Below are 25,077 nucleotides of genomic sequence, written 5' to 3' on the forward strand. Positions count from 1 at the left end.
GGAACTGTGAGGCTGAATCTATGGGGCAGGGGCTATGAGGCATGGAGTGTAGGGCTGGTCTATGGGTGTATATGTGCCCGTGGCCCTGTGAGGCTGGATCTATAGGGCAGGGATATGGGTGTATATGGTCCCACAGCCCCATGAGGGTGGATCTATAGGGCAGGGGCTGTGAGGCCCGCAGCTGCGGGGCTGGCCGATGTCCCTCCCTCACATCCCCGCGGCCCCTGTGCCGCCCCGGGGCTGTGCGGGGAGCCCGCCGGCCCGGCAGGGGGCGCAGTCCCCGGGCGCGGCCGCTCCTCTCGGCGGCGGCCATGGCGGAGGGCCCGGAGCCGAAGCGGCGGCGGGCGGAGGCCGGGGCCGGGGCCGGGGAGGCGGCCGGGGACGGGGCCGAGGCCGAGGCCGGGGCCGGGGCGGGCGCGGAGCCGGGCCCCGGCGCCCCGTTCCCGCTGAGCTCCGTGCGGCTGCGGCGGCTGCTGCGGGACTCGGCGCGGGAGAAGGCGGCCTTCGTGCACGGCCAGGTAGCGGGGGGAGCCGGGGGGAGCCGGGGGGAGCCGGGCCGGCGGCGTGAAGCGGGCGGGGGGGGGGGGGTCGGGGCCGGTATCGGGGGGCTGCTCGCCGCCAGGCGACCCCTCGGGGCTGCGGGGAGCTCCCCGTGCCGGTTCCCACCCGCTGCAGGTGACCGGCCCCTCGGGGGAGGACACGGACGCCGTGCTGATCCTGGAGAAGACGCCCTTCCAGGAGGAGAAGATCGAGGAGCTGCTGAGGAAGCACACCAGGCTGGAGCTGCAGATGGCCAACGACATCTACAGCACCTACCGCCTCTACCCGCCCCCCGAGCTGAGCGGTGAGTGCTTGGCCCCCGAGCGCTTCCCTCCTGTCCTGTGGGGACCCGGGGCTTGCTCTCACACGGCTCGGTGGCCTGCAGCCATCACCCTGCACCTTGCCGTAAAGGTGGAGGTGGCCCCGTGTCTGAAAGCTGCCTGTTCTGTTTGAGATGCTGGGTGATGTTAGCTGTCATCCCTCCCCGCAAGGTTTGCTTTGAAAATGTTCTCTGCAGAACACGTGTGTTGGCCTCTTCTCGTTCCAGGGCGTCATCTCCTGTGCTGTGTTTTCATTGCCCGGTGTTGCCTTGCAAGGACAGGCAGCTAACGTGATGGGAATGGGAATTTAAATGCTGGTGGCCCTCAGTGTCTGAGGCGTGCAGGCAGACAGCTGGTGTGTCTCTGCCTTTCAGGCTGCTCCCTGGTGATTTCACACATCCCTGCGTTACAAATTCCTGATTAACAGCCGAGTATGGCAAGGTCAGATGAGCAGGTTGAAGACATCCTGGGAAGGTGTTGGCCTGTGAAATGGATTTTCATTGCCATCAAAAGTCTTCTGTGGCTGTGGCACCCTTCAGCTGCTGATGGAGGGGCGTGCTTTCTTGGCTGTCCTGTTGCTTAGATTTAATGCTTATGTTTGTTTTAATTCTGGAAGTGCAGTGATTAATTATGTGTCAATGCTGCTGTAAATGTGATGATAACCAGACAGGTTTAATGTAGTCAAAATTAATCAAAGTGATAGTTTAAAGTAAGAAGTTGTTGTGGTCCCAAATGAGATTTTCAGAACAATGCACATGTCTTCCCCCAAATGCTGCTATTTTAGTGCAGCTCCTATTGTGTTAGGAGGAAGCACTGTCTGTCTGGCTTTGGAAGCTCACGTTCTTCTGCAGGTAACTTGAAGTTGGAAATTTTGGCCTTAACCTTCCAGCGGCAGGAAAACACAGCGATGCGGTGGCTGCTGAGAGTGCCCTGGGCCGTTGACAGGATTGTGGAGCTGAAAGCTGGCAGCAGCTCCCACGAGGTGGCATTGCAACACCGAAATGCCGGGACCTCGCTCCAGCCTACAGAGAGCACTGGGTGCTCTTGGCGTGCTTGCACTATCTTGTTACAGGGCTACACAACTCCACTGCTGCTCTGACAGCAGAATTGCTACTAATGCTTGATGTCAGGCCAGCTGCCCTACATTCGGGTGCTTAACAATGTATCTGGGGAGAGTTAACCTTCAGCCACCGTGGTAAAAGTCACTTTCTTCCTGTGTCTGACTTAACGGGTGTCTCCTCCTGATCAGTGTTTCTGTGCTGTGACCCTTTCCTGCGTAGCTTTGGTATCTACTTTTCATGCCAAACCTGCTGCTGTGCTTGCGTGTGACCATGCCGCTGCTCTTCTGGCTGTGAGAAGGAATAAGCCCACGGCATCCTTCGGCAGAAGTTTATCTTTCGAATCACCTTTAAAATTGCCTTTCCAAGGCAGGATTTGCAGAAGCGTTACCAGGGGTGCGCCTGCTGTGATTTGGAAGCAGCATGCCCCCTGACAATGCGAAGCATCCTTGCTTCCTGCTCCCCAGCTGGCCCCACAGGGCTCTGTGCTGGACCGCTCGGTCTCCCCAGTTTCCTATGCCAGCACATCGTTACCAGAGAAAATGCAAGCAGGGTGAATGATAAGTAGGACTGGGAGATGTCTCCCTTGGCAGTCTGAGGCCTGTGTGCTGACGTTAAAAAAGGCTTAGCTCTTCCTTTGAAGAAATTTGGTGCTGAAGGAGCTGAGGTCTTTGATTTACAACCAACCCTGCGGCAGCTCAAACTGCTCCAGGCTTCCCTGTGCCTGGCTCCACATATCTCTGACCATCCAGGAGCAGTGTGGAGCTCCTGGCCTGGGGAATGGGCAGGTGCAGCTGTCTGGCTCCTGACCCCGTGGTGAGGCTGGCCCTTCCTTGCAGGGTGTTGCGATGCTGTGTTGAGTTGCTTTTGCAGGTATCTCGCTTGAGAAGCTCTCAGGCAGCTGCACTGGCACCCCAGGACACTGAGCATTGGAGGAAACAGGTTTGGTAGAAGAAGGAAATTGTCCTTCTGAGTCGAGTCATGGTCCAGGAAAGGAGTTGATGCAAGGAGTAAAGCTAATAAACCTTAAAATGAAGGATGAAGAATTTCCTCTAAGGCTGTGTGCAGTGCCAGGGCTTGTGAGAAATCCCTGGACATCGTGTGGAGACCTAGCAAGACCTAGCTTGGGGTCTAACTTGGTCTCTTGGCTGTGGTGGTAGGGTTTTACCACCTGGTATTTGCAGGTTTTGTACTGGGTCTGGCTGGAATGTCAACTTCCAGCCAGACCCAGTACAGGTTTGCACTTCCCCATGGTCCGAATGCAGTACCTTGCAGAAAAGGTCAAACTTTGTCCTCACCCAGTTCCACTGAAAAGCCCTGGGTCGCTGTGTCATGCAGAACAGGAATTTGCCCCGGGGATTTTGCAGCTTCCACGTTGAGGGCAGCCAAGCCCCCAGACTGAGCTCCTTCCTTTCCGAAGGTGAGGCGAAGCCCCCCCTTACAGCAAACTGCCTGGGCCGAGCCCCACAGAGCTGCAGGTGGCTGGTAAACGTCTGCACTCAGGTGGGACCTGGGCACGCCGATGGCGCAGAGCAGCTTGTGGAGGAGCTGTCTGTGTCTCAGTGAGCTGCCTCCAGGTCTGCCGCTTTGTCAGAGCACATTTCTCAATGTCACCTTTATGGCTGAGAGACACCGGGAGGTTCCACGTTCAGCTGGGGCTTCTTGATAGCCGAAAGTGGATATTTTCTTCACCCTTTTCCCGCCTTGTCGTTTAAGCTGCTCAGATACTGTTTCATCCAGGGACTAAAGCTAATGCCAGCTCCGCGTGATGAAAGCTTGTTTTGTCTTGGTAGTAAAAGAGCCTGCAAGGCTGGGCAAGTCTCTTTGTTTGCATGGCCCAGCTTTGTGGGGCAGGTGTGGAAGAGGCAGTTTAAAAGATGCACATCACCTCGAGCAAGTGGCTTCCCTCTGCCCTGGGAATAAGAATTGCAGTGTGTGGCAGCCACAGCTTATGGGCAAGCTTTCTGGGGCTGAGAGCGTGCCAGAGGGGGTCCTGGCTGGGGGGGCGTGTGGAGACAGAGCTTGTGTACGTGCAGGAACAGGACCTCATCCTCAGCGTGCTCTGCTCATCAGGCTTACTGGCTGCTGGGGCAGACTCTTAGGGGGCAAAATGGGAAATACATCTGAAAACCAGTTTGATGACGGTGTTCATCTGAAGTGTGACCCAAACCCACCCCGTTAAGGAGAAGATACTTTGTCAATGAGTTTGCTGGTAGGGGTGGTGGGATGCCCTCTAATCATATCTGGTCTAATAATGAAAAAGGAAGTGTTTCAACTTTGTTTTAGGCTAGCCAGTGGGTGCTGAGGGCAGCTGTTTGGAGATCAGCTGTGTGGGTCTGTGGAGCAGAGCTGTAAACGCTTCCCTGTGTTTGCCAAACAGCGTAACATTGACTGATAGGGAGGGCGAGGGAAGAATATCCCTCTTGCTTAAGCTCTTGCCATGCTTAAGTATCAGTGCGATGCTTTTCCTGCCCCTTGCTCCTGCCTAGATTTATCAGGCAGCTGATGTCTGAAGGCGTGAAATGCTGGCAGAGGAAACCGCAGCCTTGTGACCAGCCAGGGAGGGCAGGGGCTGCTTTCATAGCAGGGGAAATAGGGCTTTCATAGCAGTGCCAAAGGATCGATTGCAAAAGCTAGATGGTTTAAGCAAGACGTTCCCTAACAGCATCCAGCTCCTGGTGCTGCGTTTGCCCAGCTGACATCTGTTTGGCAAGCAGTGGCTGTGTTTTCCAGCGCGGCGCACCCCGTTTTGCCTGGCTGCTGGGGGATGTTGGGTTTTGAGGCACCAAAGCCATGCTAGCGTGGTTCAAGGGCTCTTGTCAGCCCTGCGCTGGAAGGAGTCTCCGTTTGCCACACACGGCAGTGGCTGGCAGGTCGCAGCTCCCTGTCACTTGCCGTTTCACAAGCACAGCCTGTCCCTGTGCTGCAGACCGAAACTCACCAGCTCATAGTCTAAAAATGAGCATAGTGGGAGACACTCCGGCTCCAGCTCTCCAACACAGGGTGGAGAAACTGCGGGAGAAAGGGAAGAGCATGGAAGGCAGTGGGGAAACTATTCAGTCACGCAGGAAGTGATCCATATTCCTGCATTCCTGAGCCCAGAAAGTGTCTGGTTTCAGGCAGCAGGAGCTGGAGAAACTTGCATGAGCTGCACCGGGAAGGTCTGCGTTTCCTGGAGCCTGCAGCGCTTCCAGTGGCTGTGTTTGTCCGCTCTGCCTGCCCACGGGGCTTGCCCAGCAGAGCAAGCTGCCCACCTGAGCTCTAAATAACAGTCCGGAGTCTGGAGCAGTGCTTGGGCCGGAGAGGGGTGTTAGATGGTTGCAGAAAGGATAGAGAAGGGAGGGCTGGTTCGGGAGGTGGTGGGAGGTGTTACTGTGCTTTACCCCAATTTTCAGGAGGTGGTGATTTGGAAATTGTCTCTTTCCCATGCTGTGACTGCTGCAGCCAGAGCCCACCACGTCCTCCTCTGTCAGTGGATGAGAAGCAGAGGCCAGACAACCTTGGCAGGAGTCCCCAGCAGCACGCTTGGCTTGCCCTGGCATGTGCTAGCCCTGGAAACTGCGTGAGCTCTTGAAAGCCTTCTCTGGCTGTGTGTGCCTTTGTTTTGCTCTGTAATGGAAACCCCACCCGTCTGTGACGAAGCATGGTGGTACCTGATCAGGGGTAGGTTCAAGTAGGTGTTCACCTGGAGTCCTGCACAGCGGTGATCATAGCCAAAAATAGAGGATGTTGATGCAGAGGGGAAAGGGGGAGGTTGTACGTTGTTTAGTTGGGTCTGAGTTAAAAGGAGAAGCTGGGGACAGTGCAGGAAGATGTGTGCAACCAGAAAGATGTTGCGGAGGAAAAATCTGCAAGACTGCAAATGTAACTTTCCCTTCAGCTGCCTGTGCAGGGCACTTACCTTGTGTAGATCGTAAACCAAAGCACCACTTCAGCTTCCTTTTAGCAAAGGGAAGAAAAAAGTCCCCCCACCCAGAAACAGAATCAGGTTGTTCCTGCCCCACGTGCTTCTCTCAACTCCTCAGCACACTTCAATTAATTTAAAACATTAAAAAAAATAAATTACAGTGGCCCATTTTAACACTGCCTCAGAGTTTTTTGAGTGAGATGAGAGAAACGTGCACAAATTATCTCAGTGTGTCTCCCTGACCTCTTCCTCACTGTTTTCACTGGTGTGAAATCTCAGGACAGCTTGAGCCAAGCAGTTGGCTTAGCTGGTTCACTTTGAAAGCACAGAGAACCTGGGGCAACATGTTTTGTCCTCTGCTTCTGGCAACAGCTCTGTTCAGTCCCTTTTATCTATTAAGTCTCCCAAATTGAGCCGGCTGGCTCTTTTTTTTGTTGTTGTTGTTTGTGTGCTGGGTTGTGTTTTGCTCTCCTCTCTGGCAGGGGAGGGGAGAAGTTGTTTGGTTCTAGTCAGTCTGAGCTTCATTTTTTTGTGGGCAAGGAGCCAAAGGCACAGAGTATTCCCTCAAACACCCCCTTTGTAGGGTGAGCTGCCCAAACAGCTGTTCTGTACCACTGGAGTACCTCTGGCATGTGTTCATTCAGGTTCCTGCAATTACACTTCTATTTTTTTTTTTAGGTACCTCCAGCTAATTGCCAGGCAGTCCTGACTTCCAGAGTAAGCCACAGACATTTTGTGGAGTCCTGGGGCTGGCGTTCAGGAACATGCTGGCTGACGTGGCTCAGATGCAAGCAGAGACACTCGCTGACCCTTTAGCAACCTAAAAACCACAAGATGTGTCCAGTGATTTTTTTGCCTTCTGTTTCCTGGCTAGTTTGTGCCCATATGGCATCGTACGTGGTATTTTAATGCATGTGGAGCCTGTCAGGAGCAGGGCAGCTTTTAAAATGAAGCATGAGTGTGGTTGGTTGCCCGCAAATGGAAAGATTTAGCAGCGAGTGAGCACGGTCTCGCTGGCATCTGTAGCGTGGATGCTTTCTGTGGCTGAGTGGGGCTGCAGCATTCGCATCCTGAATGCGAGTGCTTGGGCTCCTAATGAAAGTCAGGCTCTGAACATCTTTCAGGCAGCTTCTCTGGCCTTAGTCATTTATGTTAATTAGCAGTGTTGGGGCGTTTGAGGGTTGATGAGACCTCTAGAAGGGAAATAATCATTAATGAACCGCAATCTCTTCCCTCTCTTCAAAACATCTGCTGCCCGACCACAGCTGTGCGTTAAGGGTTTCTCTGATCTTGCGTTATGTTTTAAAGTACATTAAGAGGCTGTCTCCACCAAGAGTGGCCTCCCCCAGCCTGGGAGGCAGCAGGGCCAGTTTCCTGCAGGACGCTGGGGAGATGCTCTGCAATCCCTGCCCAGCAGCTCTGCGGCGCTGTGACAGCACAGGCGCACGTGTTGCATTTGTCACCAGCCCCAGCGTGGGTTGGTTTGCTGGACTTCCGTGCTCTTGCCTTGTTTTGGGATATAAAGCTAGATTGTGGACGCTTCAGCTGAAGGCCGATCTTGGCATTTTATCTCTTGCCTTTCTGTTTTTTCCCCAGTGCTTTTTTTTTTTTTTTTTTTTTTTTTTTTTTGTCTTTTTTAAGTCAGGAGTGGAGGAGCTGCAGCCTTGTCTTCTGCAATTACATCATCCCACTAGAAGTGCTAATCGAGTCCTGGAAAACAACCTTGTTTGAACATGTGTATGGTGGGAATCAGACCAGACTGCCCTTGTGGTTTGCATTTTCATATTTCATGTTACCAGCATTTTCCTGTGGATTTCATTAAGCTGGGCTTGGCATGAAATGAAAAGGCAGAGTCTCCCAGCTTGTGCAGCGCTGACCTTAAAAAAACAGAAACCAGAAAACAAAAAAGATTCCACCCTGATCCTGGCTTCAAGAGCAAATAGATATTTATATTCAGTGTCTGGCTAGCATATATACGTGTATAAAGCTTGAGGCACAACTGGTTGGTGAGTGGCTTGGTGGGTGGTGTGCAGCCCGTGGTCTTTCTGACAGCAGCAAAAGGCGTCACAGAGCTTGGGCACAAGCTGGGAGCTGGGGCCTGTTTGCTATAAATAGCAGGACTCCTGCCCCTTGCTTCACGCAGATCTGATTGCTGCCCCGGTTTTGTTTCGAGTTGTGAGGTGTTTTTTGCCTTCCAGCATTAAATTCGATGCCAGCTTTCCGCTGGCTGGGAAGGTGGAGGCCCCCGTTGGTGCTGTGGCAGGCTCTAGCGCGCATCCAATCTTGGGCAAAGAGGGAAATTTTCCTGGTGTTCTGCTGCCGTGCATGAGACTTACTGCTGCCAAGGTCAGAGCTGCTGGGTCAGGATGCAGGAGTGCACCTCGCTGTGTAATGGCATGGAAAGCACACCTCCAAGTTTTAATCTCAAGGCAAACAGAAATTGTTTTCCTTTTGTTAAACAGCTAAACGCTTTTTGCTGGTCGGCTGGTGCAGGGGAACAAAGTGAATCATCCAGCCCTCTTCCCTGAGCTCATCTGGCCGCGTTAATCAGTCATTGTTTGCTCCAGATGTGTCCCTCTGTCCTCGGCCTTCTGTCCTCGGGGCTGAGCACCCTTATGGCCAGGAGCTCTGGGAGAGGAGCGGTGCCAGCCCTTATCTTGTCCGCGTGCTCCTGGGAAGTCATCAGGGGCTCCTTCCTCCGGAGAGACGCTGCGAGCCAAGGTCTGTGCTGAATGAATGCTGCCAGTCACCGTGCACAAGGAGGTTTTGTTCCCGCAAGTCGCGTTTGGCATAGGGCAAGGGCTAGCGAAGAGCCTTGCCTGCGGGGCAGAGAGGATGGCCGGGAAATCATACATACGGCTGCTCACGAGAAGTACAAAGCTGTCCCTAGCTCCGCAGCTGAAAGAAGCTTTCAGAGGAGATGAATGATCCTTTCCACGTTACGTTTTGCATTATGAATGGAGGAAGCTTTCAGGACACGGGAGCAGCAGGCTGCTGTGAGGCTTGTAGCCTAAGCTGGATGCGGTGGAGCAGGACAGGGTGCTGGGGGCTGGCTGGGGTCAGGGTGTGATCACCTGTCACTGCAGAGGTGTCTGTTTCTCCTACTTCTCTCTTCCTGCATCCCTTCTACTGCCTGTTGTGCACACCAAGGGTCGTGCTGCTGTCCCAGCTGCTCTGCTGCTTGAATTCACGAGGGGCTGATGAGGTGCCTGTCCTGTTTTTTCTGCTTCAGAGCTTTTTGTTCCTTACCCAAATGGAAGAAACTCTGTCCTAGTCTTGTTCTCTAGGAGCAGACAGCCATGGTGTGCTCTCAAACACAGCATGCATGTGCTCAGAAGGACCCTCCAAGCTGTGTCAAATAGTTTTGGCTCTTCAACTCCTGCAAAATGAGGCTGCATCATCTTGGAGCTGGCTGGGGAGCTGAGCTGCTTCAAGTCTGCCTGTTTGCAATCAGAAAGCAGCTCTAGCAGCCTCCCTCTGCGGGAATTTGGACAGCTGGAATGAAGCTACACACAAACTAAAGAACAAAGCTTTTGGAAAGGTAGGAGTGGGTCTGCTCCGGGGCTGTGAGGCCCCGCTCCTTGACATTGCTGGGGCCTGTCCCTGTCTCCGTTAGGGGCAGGAGTTAGGGGCTGATGTGGAATTGACTGCTGGCACCTCAACCTTGGTGTTTTGGATCGGCGCTGCAGCCCTGAGACAAATCCTGCTCGAGGCAGTTGCGGCGGGATGGAAGTAGGGGAACAAAGTGGGTTTTGGGCTCTCCCAGGAGAGCAGCTCTCCAGTGCTTGAGTAGTTCAACCACCTTCCAGTCTGCTCATGGCTACACTGCCATCTCCCCAAGTCTTGCTTTCAGCTGCCGCTTCCAAGCATGCTGGTGTGTCCCCAGGTGGCTCAGGAGGCTTGGCGAGCTGCTCTGCTCTCCTGGTGGCCTGCTCGCTGCGCCAGAGCTTCCCAAAGACCTCAGGAGGCTCCTGGCTTCATCTGGAAAGCCCCTGCGTCCCATGGTGTGGGTCCTCTCCTCTGCCAACACTTCTGGTTGCGTCCAGTTCCCTCTCCTCATTTTACAGCTGACTGCAATGTGTAGGGTGGGCTGGAAGCTGGTGTCTCTGGCTGCTGCTGAGCTGAGGCAGCGCAGGGAGGTGTGCTGGTGTTACATGGGCTGGATCCAGAGCAGGCTCAGCTCCATCTTCCTGCAGCCTTGGCTCCCCTGTCCCTGCCTGCCAGCCCTGCTGGTGGCTTTCCTGAGGCGGTCCCTGGGGACGGCGGCCGTCCCGGTGTTCCCAAGCCTGGCGGCTCCTCGTGCCAGCCCCTGGCGGAGCCCTGCTGCGTGCAGCTCACGTGGTGTCTGCTTTGGTGGCTGGAGAAAGTTGCAGAGTGCTTGCCTGATAATATCTGATTAGCTTCAGATTTAAGAATGAGGAAAATGCCCTGGGTAGTGTTGTTGTGCGCTGTTTCTGTCCTAGCTGACTGCACATAAACTCTTCCCTGGGAGCCCCAGATCTGTGCTGATGCTGCTGATACGTCTGAAAAGTGAGCGTGGGAAAAACCTTTCCTCACAGAGTACCCTTCCACCTGAACTGGAAATACAGGCTCTGGCTGTGCTGTCAGCTTCTGCTCCTTGTCTGCAGCTGTAGCAGCCTCCTCTCCTTTAGAGCAGAAGGAGCCCTGCAGGTTCAAGTACTTGTCTGCCTTCTGTGTCAGCTCCCCCCCTGCTATTTTAATGGTATCTTTCTGAAATGTGTTAGTGTGGCATTTATTGGAGGGGGAGAAAGAAAGGATTTATCAGGAATTAAAGGGAGTAACTTGGCTTTCATCTGTGATTATAACTCAGTAAAAATGTTTATTTCTAGAGATAAAAACCACAGTGGTGTACCCCGCCACAGAGAAACACCTTCAGAAATATCTCCGCCAAGAAGTGCACCTCATCCGTGAAAGCTGGGAGGATTACAAGAACATAACGCTGCCCTTCATCCAGTCCCAGAGCTTCAGCATCCAGGTAGGGGCACTGCTGTTTCCGCAAGTTACTGTGGCTCTGCATCCCTCTGCAGAGATGGAGGAGTCTGAAGGAAGAGGTGTTTCAGGCAGTGGTGTGTCAAACACCATTTGACAACTTTGACAAGCTGGGTTCCAGTTGTGCTGGTACTGGAATGGGTTTGGATGGTGGGAACTGGGGGCAGGAGAAAAAAAGCTCAGTTCTCAACCTATTTTATTTTATTTTTTAGCAGTCTTGATTTTGATATTCTTGTCTGCAGCCTGATGGCTGCTTCCTGTCACCACAGCTGCCAGAGGCTGTGCCTGCAGGAGCACCAGCAGCTGCTCAAGGCCTCGTGCATTGCAGTTATGGCATGCTGCGGTCTCCAAATCCTCTGGCCAAACCAGAGCTGAAAATGTGCCTTGAAGTCAACAGACTCTGCAAAGCTTGACATTTGCAGGAGCCTTAGGGACAGGGGCAGGGCTCTGGCTGTCTTTGGTCTCCCTCTAACATATTGTGCTGTCAAATATCTCCTCAGAAGCCCATACAATCATAGAATGGTTTGGGTTGGAAGGGACCTTAAAGATCACCTAGTTCCAACCCCCCTGCCGTGCGCAGGGACACCTCCTACCAGACCAGGTTGTTCAGAGCCTCATCCAGCCTGGCCTTGAGCACTTCCAGGGATGGAGCATCCACAACTTCTCTGGGCAACCCGTTGCAATACCTAACCTCTCTCTGAGTAAAGAATCTCCTAGAATTGTAGAATCATTAAGGTTGGAAAAGACCTCCAAGATCACCTCCCTGTTCCTGCTGGCTGCACTGTTCCTGACACAAGCCAGGAGGCCGTTGGCCTTCTTGGCCACCTGGGCACACTGCTGGCTCGTGTTCAGGCGAGCATCAGTCATCACCCCCATCTCCTTTTCCTCTGCACAGCTTTCGAGTTACTCTACCCCAGCCTGTAGCGCTGCATGGGGTTGTTGTGGCCAAAGTGCAGGACCCGGCACTTGGCCATGTTGAACCTCATCCCTTGGACTCTGCCCATCGACCCATCCTGTCCAGGTCCCTCTGCAGGGCCTTCCTACCTTCCAGCAGGTCGACACTTCCCCCCAGCTTGGTGTCATCTGCAGAGTTACTGAGGGTGCCCTCAATTCCCTCATCCAAGTCATCAATAAAGATATTAACAAGAATGGGCCCCAACACCCACCCCTGGGGAACACCCCTGGTGACCAGACACCAGCTGGATTTCACTCTGTTCACCACCACTCTCTGGGCCTGGCCATCCAGCCAGTTTTTAACCCAGCAGAAGAGTGTACCATTCATAGCCACGGGCTGCCAGCTGCTCCAGGAGGATACTGTGGGAGACTGTGTCAGAGGCCTTGCTGAAGTCTGGGTTGACTACATCCACAGCCTTTCCCTCATCCACCAGGAGGGTCACAGGTCATAGGAGATGAGGTTGGTCAGGCAGGATTTGCCTTTCATGAACCTGTGCTGGCTGGGCTTGGGGGGTTTATTCTGCTCCACATCCCAGACTTCCAGATGAGGCTGAGTACCCCGAGGATAACTGGACTGACTATTAAAGATAAATGTGAAGAAGGCATTAAGGTCCTCAGCCTTTTCCTTATCCTCAGTAGTCACGTTCCCCACCACGTCCAGTAAAGGATGGAGATTCTCCTTGGTCCTCCTCTTACCGTTAATATATTTCTAAAAACATTTTTTGCTGTCTTTTACCACAGTGGCCATGTTGAGCTCATGCTGGGCTACAGCCTTTCTGATTTTTTCCCTGCATATGCCAGCAGCTTGCTTGTCCCCTTGCTTGCCCCTTCTCCCACCAGGCATAAACTCTCTTTTTCTCCGGACACTCAGCCAAAGTCCCCCGTTCAGCCACACCAGTCTTCTTCCCCACCAGGTCATCTTATGGCACATGGGGCTGGCCTGCTCCTGCACCTTGAAGACTTTCTTCCTGAGGAGCATCCAGCTTTCCTGGTCACCTCTGCCTTCAGGACTGACTCCCAAGGGACCCTCCCTGCCAGCATCCTGAACAGTTCAGCCTGCCCTCTGGAAGTCCGAGGCAGTGTTTTTTACCGACATGGATCAGCAGTGCTCTGCCCCCATCTCCCTCTTGGTTGCACCTTCTGTGGATTGTCAGCTCCCCAGTACTTCACCCTCTCTTCTGGCTGGGGGCCTGTTGAGCAGACGTGACCAGCTGCAGATGATTTGAGATGTCTGAGCTGTGAGGCTGCCTGTCCCATTGAAAACACCCGCTTAACTATCATACTTTCTTGAGGCAGTCTGACCTTTTGGGTAAGCTCAGCAATGCTAAACCAGACTCTTTCCCCTAGGCTCCTCCAGTATAGCTCTCCTTCTGTTCTGTGGCATTTCTGCACCATTACAGAAAAACGTTTCCCTTGGAGGTGTATCCGGAGTGTGTTTCTCAGGGTTTCTGGAGGCTTTCTGTGTTGGGATGTTCCTTCTACAAGGATGGTTCCCTGGGTGTTGGTGCTATTTGCTGGGCCTTTCATGCGTCTCTTGGGTGTTGTGGAAATGCAAAGACTGGTTTCCTGCATCACAACTCGCTTGTAGTGCTTTGCATACAGATATGCCTTTCAGTTCTATGGTCCATATTCCATGGGGAGAAGCTGAATTTCAGTCTGCTTCTCACCCCGGGCAGTGGAAATGGACTTGTTTCTTCTTTTATCTCCTTCTTGACCACTCCTCCCCCTACCTCATCTTTTGTCTTTAGAAGGAACACAAGTCTGTAGGGACCAATTCATGCCAGCCTGTGCAGCCTGTAATGCTAGGCTTACTGAGTAATTGATTACTGCTTTTTCAGTGCATTAAAATAAACTGATTGCTTATGTATCTAATCTGTGCAGCCACTGCCATGAAAGAGAAACCAGGAAGCAACCTGAACAGCTTTTAAAGCCAGACAGTGGCCTCTGCGTCCTCTCCCCTGTGATGCTGCCTCTGCAACTCACTGATGAGGGAAGCGTGTGCCCTCTCCAGCTGACTGCAGGTGAGGGTCTGCTGAGGCCATCCATTAAAAATAAACTCCTTTATCTCAAACAAAAGCCAAACACCAGGTCTTGGGTATCCTCTCCTTACACCTTTGTTCTGCTCTCCTGAACAGCAGCAGAACAGTTAACGGGGTTTGCTGTTGTGATGTCTGTTCCCTAATCACTTGCAGATGAACATGAATCTTACTTTCTGTATCTAGTGCCAGGAGGCACCTTGCAAACTGCAGTGTGCACTCAATTGCTCCTCACCACTCACTTTTTTTCGCTCCATTGTTCAGCTTTCTTGCAGCAGTCAGACTGCAACACCAGTGATGTACAGGAGGCATTTATTAGCTGGAGAAACAGCAGAGTCCATTGGCACCCTATAGCAACATGCACAGATGTTTTCTCCATGCCTTTGCTCTGCAGGCTGTGAAGTTCCCTGCTGTAGCAGCAGCCTTTAGAAGTTGCTTGAGCTCTCTGCCTATTCCACCAGGTGCTGGTGAGCTGGTTTCTGTTTTAGGTAGGTGCATGGAAACATGTTCCTGGTTACCACTGGGAGCAGCTGCCTTAGCTGCGCTGAGAGATCTTGGTCAGCATGGTGTGACCGTCAGTCCTTGACCTCTGTCATTTGGTAGTGCAGTTTCTTGTCTTTAAGTGGTTTTGGAAAGAGGCAGAAGAAATATCAAGGGTAACAGAAGTACTGGAGAACTACAGAGGAGGCTCTGTTTTCTGCCTGGAGAACACAAAGCGTGGATACTTTCAGCATAATAGTTTTATTGTGGTCCCAGCTTCTGGACATGTGTTGTCCTCCCCAGGCTTGTGCTGGAAACAGCAAGAGCAGCCAGCTGATCCCTGCTGGTCACATGAGGAAGCACTGGTGTAAAATTCAGCTCATCTGATCAGTGAGCTTATGAAGGTACTGATAGCTTGGCACTTCTCAAAAGAGGAGGTGTGAAAAAGTAAATGGCAAACTTTCATTTCCTGCAGAGCTTCCTGCCCTGCTTTTCTTCTAGGGTCACAAAGCACAGCGATCTTGTGACATGCTTTCCAAAATCTCTTTGAGGATCTGAATTTCTCTAGGATATTACTGCTAGGGAGAAAAGACCAGAAATTTAAGCAGAAAAGAAGGATCAAGGGAGGAGAGGTTCATTTGTCCCTAAGGAGATGTATTCAGGTCAGTTCACAATGATCCTAAGTTTTGGTTAGATTAATTAAACTCCTGACAGTTCCCAAAAGGGCTGTCTTTTATCTTGAGCATCTGGCTTGCACAGCTGCCACTGACCCAGCTCGCTTGGTGTGTCTGCAAGACTAGCAACAGCTCCATTCTTCTGTACCCACCTGGGGTAACAGAAATGTTCTGTACCTAAGCTTGATGGGAAGATGAGCGTGGTGGTAATGAGTATTGTGTCTGGTTTAGATGTCTGTCCATATCCTAAACACTCCCTAACACTAAAACAACTGGGGGTGCTCTTTCTACAACCTAGTTGTCTCAGTTAGGATTTCTTTCTTCAGAGACTGACTGGGGGAGGAACAATTGGTGTTTCAAACTAATTTCAGCTTTCAAAGCCTAGCCATTTTCTACCATCTTGCCCTATCATCTAGAGACCTGGTTAACATTGGGAGCCTTCAATAAAACCCCAAGGCTGTTAGCAATTAGAGGAAACCAAGTGGCAGTTCTCTCTGCAAAGCTTTTCATTTGGCAGGTGATGTTTAGAGCAGGTGGGCAGCTTGTTAGCAGGAAAAGAAATCTTCTAGATATAAAGATGCTTTCTGCAGATCTTACTTTGCCATTTATTCCTGTCCTCTTCCATTTCGTAGGAGAAACTTGTCTCTGGATGGTGCTTTGCTCTGAAGGTCCTGCTGCAGGGGAGAAATATTTCTCTGTGGGGTCTGAGGTCCCACGTCCTTCTGTTCTCCTTCCCAGCAGCCCAACTGGAGCTGCTGAGGAATGTAGGGGGATAACCAGAGCAAGGATTACAAGCAATCTGGAGGTTGAAGCTTTAAATATAGAGAAAGAAGAGCAGCAAGCTGTTTTCTAATCAGTCAGGAAACCAAGAGACATGCATTGCCCAAGAAAACACAGGCCTTTCGTATTCACCCAGAGAGTGCTAGCTGCCAGCAGCAGGAGCTGTATCCAACCTCAGGCTTGCAAGCAACGCGCTGCTTGCTTTCCGAATGGAAAAATCAGCTGAGTTTCCTTTCCAGAGCTAGTTGTAAAGGTTTCAGCACAGCGTGGGAGGTAAAAGGTGTAAACAGGCCCAGAGCTGCATGCAGTGCCGTGAGAGACGTCTGCTGAGCCCCAGACGAGTTGACTTCAGCCTCTGTCGATCTTGCTAGGGCCTGGCATGCTCCAGGAGTGCCATTGCTCATGCTGGTGAGGAGCCTGCTCTGTCTGGGTGCTCGTGCCTGTTTGCTGCCAGATGGGGAGCGCGGAAGAGGAGAGCTGCTGCCCCTCAGGGGTTTTTGTGCTTGCAGTGGTCCGCAGCTGTCTCCCCAAATGGAGAAGCAAAAGTGTGGGCACTTGTCCCAGTGGTAAGGGAGAGACCTAGGCTCTGGGGTCTGCGCTGGGCTCTGCTCTCAGTTTGCTGGGGTTAAACCAGCCAGGTTGGAGCCCTTGGCTGCGTATTTCCTTCTGGGTGCTGAGTCAGGCTGTGCCCCGCTGCCCTGAGGTAAGGTTTCTTCGCCTTCATTGCTGGAAGGAGGAAGCTCGTGCTGCCTGAGCTTGCTCAATGCCCCAGCAAGCAGTGAGTCTGGCTTCCTTTCCAGAAGTCTGTTCTTGTTACAGACAACCCATTAATCAAAGGTGCTAATGACAAGCAAGACCATCAGACAGTAATTTGGCAAAACTCACAGGAAGAGCTCATGAAGGTGGCATTGCAGAAGTTCGTGTGGCAGGAAGGGCGGCAGCACAATGTGCTGGCTGGAGAGCTTAGCACTTAGCCAGCTGAGTCAGCCTGCGTGGCTGGAGTCAGGCTCACTTAAAACCATTTAAAACCATTTTTGGTTATAGAAGAAAATGGGCTGTCTGAGTAGTAGACAGTAAGTTCTGTGTGTGAGCGTTCCCGTTTAATAAGAATTTGTTTAGTGCTAGAGCTTGGGGTCGGAGCCTGAGTGTTGGGCACCTCAGACCGAGGACCCGATCTGGGACCTTGCGCACACTCAGACTCTGGCCAAGCAGCCAGATCTGGCTGGAGGATACTGGACTTGATCCTGTCGGGAAGAATTGTCTCCAAATCCTCTTGGAGGCAAATGTAACAATTTTTATACTGGACTAAACCATCCCTGTTCAATACCTCATCTCCAGCTGTGGCCAATTCTTAATGCTTGAGAGGTAAACAAAAATCCCTGAATAATTTAGCTAGCCAGCAGTGTAGTGCCATGCAGTGGGGTCAGGGGGGTATCTTTTAACTGAAGTACTCATAATTGCCTGGAGTTTGTTGGAGTTTTTTATGGATAATTAACTACAAATGTTGTTGGCCAGGAATTTATTTGGTCTTAAAATCAAGTTGTTGATTTTTTTTTTTTTATATTCTACTTGCAGTAAATACAAACTAATCCATGAGCTTGGGTTAAATGTACCTGAGTTTACTTTATCTGCTGGTTTATAAATCACATTTGTCTTTCAGTGGGTGTATAATATCCTGGAGAAGAAAGCTGAGGCTGATCGAATCATCCATGAAAACCAAGATCCCTCCAACGGCTTTGTTCTAGTTCCAGATTTTAAGTGGAATCAAAACCAGGTTTGTTAGCTACTCTTTTTGAGGGGATGTTGCTTGTTTAGAGGTAATACAGAGGAAGTGTCCCCTTTTGTATTACTAATAGCACGTTAATGAAAGTTTTAGTAGGGGAATGTATCCTTCCTGTTCACACTGTCATTAACCAGTGATGCTGCCAGTGATTCAGGGCCTTTTATCACATGTGGACACTGCACAACACAGACTGTCCTCGCTCTTGCTCAGTGATTTATTTATTAGCTTCACTTTCTCTTTCCTGTATTGGCCTGAGTATTGTCATGATGTGTTTGAACCTAAGTCCAGATGCCTATTTGTTCCTGATGAATTTGTTTGTTTGGGTTTTTGTAAGCCTAAATGTTAGGCATAAATCAGTCAGATGTGTTGTTGTCCTTCAATTGTTCCAATTAACTCCCCTGCACATGATATCAAACAGATGGTTGTTAGCTTATGAGCAGCTGCTTAACCCCTCGCTGGAGTGGTCACTTGTTGAGATTCAGAGGTTTTAGCCCAGGCTATAATCCTAAATTGAGTGGCTCATTATTTCCTTTGCCTCTGGCTCAGTTCCTGCGGTACCTCCGTGGCCTGTAGACATCAAGGCCCACAGCGTGCCTGCGGAGATGAAATACCTGAAGCTCAAAGAAGCAAGGCTCCAAGCCTGCACCCGTTGACTCGCTGGAGTCAAAAAGTCCTTCATGTTTCTAATCCTCAAAACATTTCTGCAGGTGGCAGCGAGGGAGATTTACCATTTGATAAAAACTTAGAAATGGGAACTAAAAATAGTCCTGCTTGTGAGCTGTTACCACAGTGCAATTCTGTGTGTCTGTGCTGAGCGTGGGCCAGGGGGAGGTCGGGAGGCAGGGGAATTGATTTCTGTCTGGTGCTAAATTACTTGGGGGAATGACCAGGTGAGGACACGTAAGTTACTGCAGGGTAGTCCATATACAGGGTGAATTCCCCACACATCAGCTATTCCAAAAATCCCTTGCCAAGTTCCTGCAAGTAATTGAGCCTGAATTTCCACTTGTTCCCCCAGAGGTGCGACCTTTAGTGTGCGAAGCAGGCGACACGCTGCAGGCTTGCAGCCTTGCTCATGCTGTTCGGTGTCTTTACTTGCAGGATGGTGACAGCAATACATAGTGATCCCAAAAAGTTAATTTGCAGCAATGTGCTGTCCTTTTCCTTGCTCTGAGCAAAGTCTTAGTGTAAATTCTCACTCACTGGAACCAAACTGAGTGGTTCGGATCAGCACTGGAGGCAGATGGGCTGGAAGATGTGCTTTAGTTTTCTCTAGAGACCTGCTGTATCCAGGTTTCAGAGCTGGTATGGTTAGGGAGCACTTAGATGGTAGGATTTGTCTTCAGGGGAGGTTTATCCATGCTGCTGTGTTTTTTTATTTTTATATTTATTTTTATTTTTTTTTTTTTTATGTGTGTGTGTGAGCCAAACAGGATTTTCTTGATTTCTTCCCCACAGCTGCCCTTGCCGTTTGCCCTTGCTGCCTCTGGAGCAGCACAGCAGCTGGCCCTGGGGCAGAGCCTGCCCTCGAGCCCTGGCTCCTCCAGGCTCTGGGGAAGGACTGGGGAGGTGTTGGGGAGTTCAGTGCCTTACACGTGGGTACTTTCTTCTAGGTGATGAGAGTTCTTGATAGCTGGATGCTTTCTGTGCTTTAAAAAAAAACAGAGGTGTGGACTCCTGGATGATTTTTGTGATTCTTTACTCTGAGACAAGGGCTTGGACTTTATTTTCTACATCTGTGGCCTTCAGGATTTATAGCCCCTTGTGCTGAATGTCTCTTTCCCAGGCAGATGAGAGAGCGTCCCAGCAAGGGGTGTTGACTTCTGTCTCTGAGCCAAGATATTTCTTCTTGGCTGCGGGCAGCGCCAAGCCACGGCTGAACCTGGTAGCCTCAGGGTTTGCTGTGAGCACCGATTCCCTCCATCCTCCCGTTGGATCCTACCAAACAAGCAGGGCTTGATGTCAGTGCTCACAGGCAGGCTCAACATCCCACGCCTGGAAAATGCAAACGGGCCAGTGAACTGCTGAGCTTGCTGTTAGCCGTGTACAAATGATTTTAATTTGAGAAAAATGTTTCTGCAGCAGGGGAGTTCCTTAAGGAGGAGAAGCTGCGGAGTAAGAGAAGTCTTATTTGTGAGCTCTTCGTACAGGCTTTTGTGTGCAGCTTGGCCTTTTGTGCTGAGCAGGGTATGTGCATGTCTCCTCTTTGGTGAAGCTGTCATCAGGAAGACTAGGACTGTTTTTCCTGCCTTGCAGGAAGTTGGAAGTGTGCTCAGCAAAGAGGGTATGTCTTTTAATTTAGTCATTGGCATAAATAAATTGTATTCTGACAGACACTGAATGTGTTTGGGTCCAATGTGTCTCAAGTCCTAATGTATTACATTAAATGTGGGACCTGTCAGAACAGATCTCATCCCTGCAGCTGCTCTTCAAAGCCCTCAGATGTTCAGATTTCGACTCATCTCATCAGCACGCTCTGCCGGCAGTGGCTCACAGCCGTAGGCTACTAAATTAAATTAGGGAAGCGAGATAGGGCTCCCAGCAGGACTCTCCGAACCTCCCCAGAGCACGGGCTTAGAATTCTGTTTGACAGTGTCGCCTTGTGCTCTGCCTGCAAATCCTGCAAATTCACCTGTAGTTATTTCAGGCTGATGGATGGGAGGAAGGTTTCCTGTTTGTGTTTTGAAGTCTTCCCGCTTGCTGCTGACCTCCTGCAGGCTGGAATGGCTGCTGCTAGTCAACCTGTCAGTTCTTGGTAGCACTTTGAGTTTTCTTGGATCTTTTTTTTGCCACTTTGGAGCACAGTATTTGCCCTTGCTGATGCCTGCGAGTGCGGGTTCAGCCCCACCTGCAGGACCAGCCTTGCCTGGCGGGGTCCAGCAAGTGCTCCAAGCCGGAGCGTCCCTTCCTGCCCGGTTCCTGCCCACAGCAGTGGGCTGCAGGACAGGCTTGCACAGCTGCCTTGACCTCCTCATCCTTGGAGCCTCTCGGTGCCTCTGTTTACTATCGAGCTGCAGGCTAGCGGGCGGCTGGCCAGGATCAGCCGGCCATGCTTAGCATGGGTAAGCTGACACCTAAAAAAGACTGCAACAGCGGTTTGACAGCTTGGCCTGTGCAGAGGAATCAAGTTCTTGTTAAACATGCGGCTGGAAGGCCGGTTTTAGATCCCTCTAGCTTTTTTCCTCTTCTCAAACCCGCAGGAGCCCTGAGGCGTTGCCTGAAATGGTGCTGTGCATTACATCATTGAGGGCCTTTTTAGCAACAGGCTTATTTGTTTCAAACAGTAACATACAGATGTTGTTCTAAGGAGAGGGGATGTTTGCTTTTCTCCTGTGAGCCAGCTCTGGTTTGAAGAAGACAAACTTGATACACCATCTTTCTTGGAGCTGTGCACAGGGCTGCTTTGAGAATCAAATCAAACCATGAGAATTGCTTTGTTGGCTGGAGGCAAATAAAAGCTTTGTATTTCAAGAGTCCCAAGACAGGGTTCTGCAAGCATCTTTTGGCATAAACATCTGTTTCTGAATAGCCAGATGGGTTTCTTATAACCCTGAAAAGATCTGCTGGGTCTTGGATATCTAAACCCTTTGCTTTCGTGTTTATATCGTTAGAAAACCTCTAAGTAAACTGAAGGAGACGGATTAAATGCTGCAGAGAGGGGTTGTTTATCAGGAGGATTCAGTTTTGGAAATAGAGGCAGTTGAAGATGTAGCCTCGGGCAACTGCTTGCCAGAACACAGCATAGCACAGAGAGCACAGGTAGATTCAGGTGTGGGTGACGTGCAACTGCGGGTATTGCTACAGATCATCTCTGTTAATGGTGTGTGAGCCTGTGTCGTGTCCTTCTGGCTGCCTCTGCCTCTCTGCACAGTCAGATCCCTATAAAAGGGACTTCATCTCTGTGTTTATTATCCCCTGTGCAGCAATGCCACACAATGATCTGACTGAGCATTTGATTTTTATTTATTTTTGACATACAGTGATCCACGACCCTGTGTTCTGTTAAACATTTAATTCGGTAAGTGCTTCCGGAGGTGCCAAAGGTCTGGCTGAGAGCTGCTGAGCGGCCGTATTTCACTGCAGCGGGGCTGTCAGGTGGATGATTAGATCCTGAAAACGGTTATTTATAGAACGGGAGCGACTGGAAAGTGGCCCGCTGTTTGTGCAGTGGAAATATAGGAAGCTTTTCATTCGGAAAAATCTACAGTCACAGTTGTGGCCGATGGAATGCGGTGTAAATCCTCGCCGGGGCACGGAGATAAGCCACCCGCCTGCTCTGCAGAAAGGCTGCACTCAGCGCTGCCTCCGTGCCTCGGGCGGCTGCAGCCCTGCACAGACCTGGTGCCTCTCCTGCCCCGTGCAGGGGTCTTCAGTCTTGCTGCGTACTGGGAAAAGTGCTTTTGAAACGCTTGAGGAGATGTGAGAAGCGGGTTATTTCTGTGGAAGGTGGCAGTGCTTGTGAAGGCTGAAACATGGGGAAACAAAGGGTAGAGGAGGCTCGGTGACTGTTTTCATCTTGGAGCAGTGAAATAAAACCCAGTGACTACAAGCGCTGTGTTTACAGTAGAAAAAGTTTGCTTTATCTGCCTTTAAAAGTGAGAAGAAATTTGTGATCATGTTGTTTATTGTCTGGGAGAAAGCTCTTGTCTTCTGTTTGTTACTGTTCCAACAGCTGAAAAACCCAATTTGTCCAGAAAGGGTTATTGAAAACACACGGGGTTTGTAGGTGAATGCATCTCATACAGGGGTTCTCAGCTGGGATTCCACCCAGCTTAGACAATGGTTAAATAAGACGGCAGGTAGTGAGCACACGTGTGTGTCTGTGTTGTGACACAGCGTAGGAAGCTCATGTTGGTGTGTCAGGGCCAACGTGCTCAAGTCTCCGCTGCTCATTCTGTTGTCAGCCTCATCAGCATCCTGTGCCTCTGTTTGTCCGCAGCTGTACGACCTCTACTTGATAGCCCTCATTCAGCGCCGGGATGTAAAGTCTCTTCGGGACCTCACAGGGGAGCACCTGCCTCTGCTGAAGAACATCCTGCAGGAAGGCAAGGTGAGTGCAAGGGCAGCAGACGCCTGGGCTGCTGCAGTTGGGGTGGCTGCGAGCCCAGCTCTGGCAAAGAACCACCTGCTGTGTGCAGACCAGCAGCTGAGAAATGCTAGCGTTTCCCTCCCAAGGTCCTTCACGTTATTTTGATGCAGTGCAAGCCCTGTGCCTACCAGGGGCCATCCGTTAATAGTTGACAGTGACTTTCCTTGCAGCTGCTGCCCTGTGCGGCGTTGCCACGTGCAGCAGCAGTGGGGAGCAGAGGGGTGCCTGGTGACACTGCTGCCTCCTGCTCTGCAGCGGCTGGTGTGCCGTGCTGGGTGGCCCCCCGAGGCGGGGACACGCTGTGCCGCAGTGGCAGGCTGATGGGTCTCCCTGGGAAGTGCTGAGGGGGGAATGGAGCACTAATGAAAAGAGGGCGCTTTAAATCCTGCCTCTCACTCTGACTTCTGTGCCCTTGAGGCCGGATACATTACAGGCGTCCTGGGCTGCTCCAGGCACTGACCAGGGCTCGGTGCCTAGCAAAGCAGCAAGTCTCCGTAGGGCCATGGGAAGCATTTTCTGGTTTCCTTTCCTCCTTGATTTAGCCCCTCTCATGGGAGATGGTGGGGGGGAGGTGTGAATGCCTCCCTTGCCTCTTTCCCTTCCTGAGACCAGCGCAGAGCCTGCCCTGTGGGCAGTGTGCTCTCTGTTTGCCTTACAAGGGTCTGTTGCTGTGGGAAACCCCTCCCAGCAATGCCCTGCTGAGCCTGGCCATGCTGCCCTCCCTGCATCTCTTTCTGGAGACCCTGGTGGCTTTTCTTTCCTCCTGCAGCCACCAGACATCTGTTTGTACGTCACCGCGTGGTGCTGAGTCCTGATGTTGGAGCTGAGGCTCTCCTCCATAGCTCGAGAGCAGTGCTGTCTGCATATTGCTGCCTTCAGCCTCATGCTGTTATGTCTCTGGGCTTGCGTGCTGGTGTGGCGTGTTCCAGGAGAAGGAAGCATCTTTCTGGAAGGGGCTGGAGAGGTGGTGGATTTGTCTGGGAGACCGCCCGTCCCTTTGGAGCAAAGCCTTGCTCTTCTTTGAGAAGAAAACACCCTCTTCCTTTTGGCAGCCAGGCTGGGAACAAAGTCTGACCACTGCCTGCCTTGGAACTGGGACTGCTTACCACGGGCAGTGAGCACCTCACCTCTCTCCCCTGTCAGGGCTGCAGCACACTTCAAGAGCTGAGCTTATCCTCCTGTGCTAGCAGCCTCCTGTCTGACCTCGACCATTTTCTCTGGCTGGTGACTTTTCCAGCCCAACACCGGGGCATGCTCGGTAATGGGCCATATAGATCGGTGTGTGATAGCTCCTCTTCCCTTCACTGCATTCATTTTTGGAAATTCATTCAATTTGGAAACTAATTACACTGGGGAAAACAGAGATCAATTAAGAGATTAGTCAGGGGATTGCAGTGTGCTGAGCAGCAAACCAAGCCGGTGTGTTGGAGTTTGCTGTTGCTGTTTATAGCTTTAATTACACTGGCTGGTAACGGGATCCTGTAACTTGCTGAGCGAGCTGAAGAGATAAGGGAGGAATGGAAAACAGCGAGAGCGGAGAGCACATCCTGGTACGCAGAAGTGGGGCAGCCGGAGGATGAGGGCTGGCAGAGAAGAGCTCTGCCCTTCCGAACTTCCCCATCTCTCTTGCTGTGAGGATGGAGGAAGCAGAAATTGCTCCTTTTTGTCTTTCCTTTGCCTAACAGGACTCAGGCCCCCCCTGCTCCTGGCTGTCAGACAGCAGGGCGTGTGAACGGGGCTCCCCTCTTGGTGGGGTGTTTATTTAACAGCTTCCTTTGATGTTTTCACTGCCTGAAGCTTCTCCACCCATTTCAATCCTTCTGCAAACTCATTGCCAGCCAGAGAGTATGGCTGGTTACTCTCTGCCTTTCTGTCCTTATTTATGGCACCTGGGGGCTCTCCTTTCCATCTGTCTGGGGTCTTTATTCCCACCTTCTCCCCATCACCCCTGCCTCTGCTGCACGTTACCCTTCCTGACCCGTTTTTCTCCTCAGGAAGCCATAGTAAAGCGCTTTGGTGTGCCTGGATCCCAGCTGCGAATCTACCTGCATTACCAGCCCTCCTACTACCACCTGCACGTGCATTTCACTGCTCTGGGCTATGATGCCCCGGGCACCTCTGTGGAGAGAGCCCATCTCCTGGCAGACGTGATCGACAACCTGGTGCTGGACTCGTCGTACTACCAGAAACGGGCCCTGACCTTCGCCCTGCGGGCCGATGAACCTCTGCTTAAGAAGTTCCAGGAGGCAGGAAGAGTGTGAGCTGGCAGAGCCAGTGCGGGGTTGCTTTTATATCTTTCTATCCTAATAAATGTGTTGTGTCTTTTTTTTTTAAGGGTTTTGTTGCTTTCTTTTTATACTTGGGTTTTGTACAAATTGGGGCCGACAGCCCATTGCTATGGAAACTGTTCCTTCTGCTTAAGTCAATTAAAACCTTGATTGAGTAA

General features: G+C 51.5%; 1 protein-coding gene across 1 annotated transcript; it reads left to right on the top strand.

The window, feature by feature from the left end:
• Nucleotides 1–311: 311 nt before the first annotated feature.
• On the top strand, nucleotides 312–25,077 carry DCPS (decapping enzyme, scavenger; the record flags this gene model as incomplete). The annotated part of the gene is made up of 6 exons (XM_084301449.1): nucleotides 312–518; nucleotides 676–844; nucleotides 10,676–10,821; nucleotides 17,420–17,533; nucleotides 22,482–22,592; nucleotides 24,626–25,077. 6 exons carry the CDS (start codon nucleotides 312–314, stop codon nucleotides 24,890–24,892), a joined length of 1,014 nt encoding a protein of 337 aa, XP_084157575.1. The 3' UTR covers nucleotides 24,893–25,077.

This window comes from Netta rufina (assembly GCF_964035555.1).
Source record: "Netta rufina genome assembly, chromosome: 25".
Taxonomy (NCBI): Eukaryota; Metazoa; Chordata; class Aves; order Anseriformes; family Anatidae; genus Netta; species Netta rufina.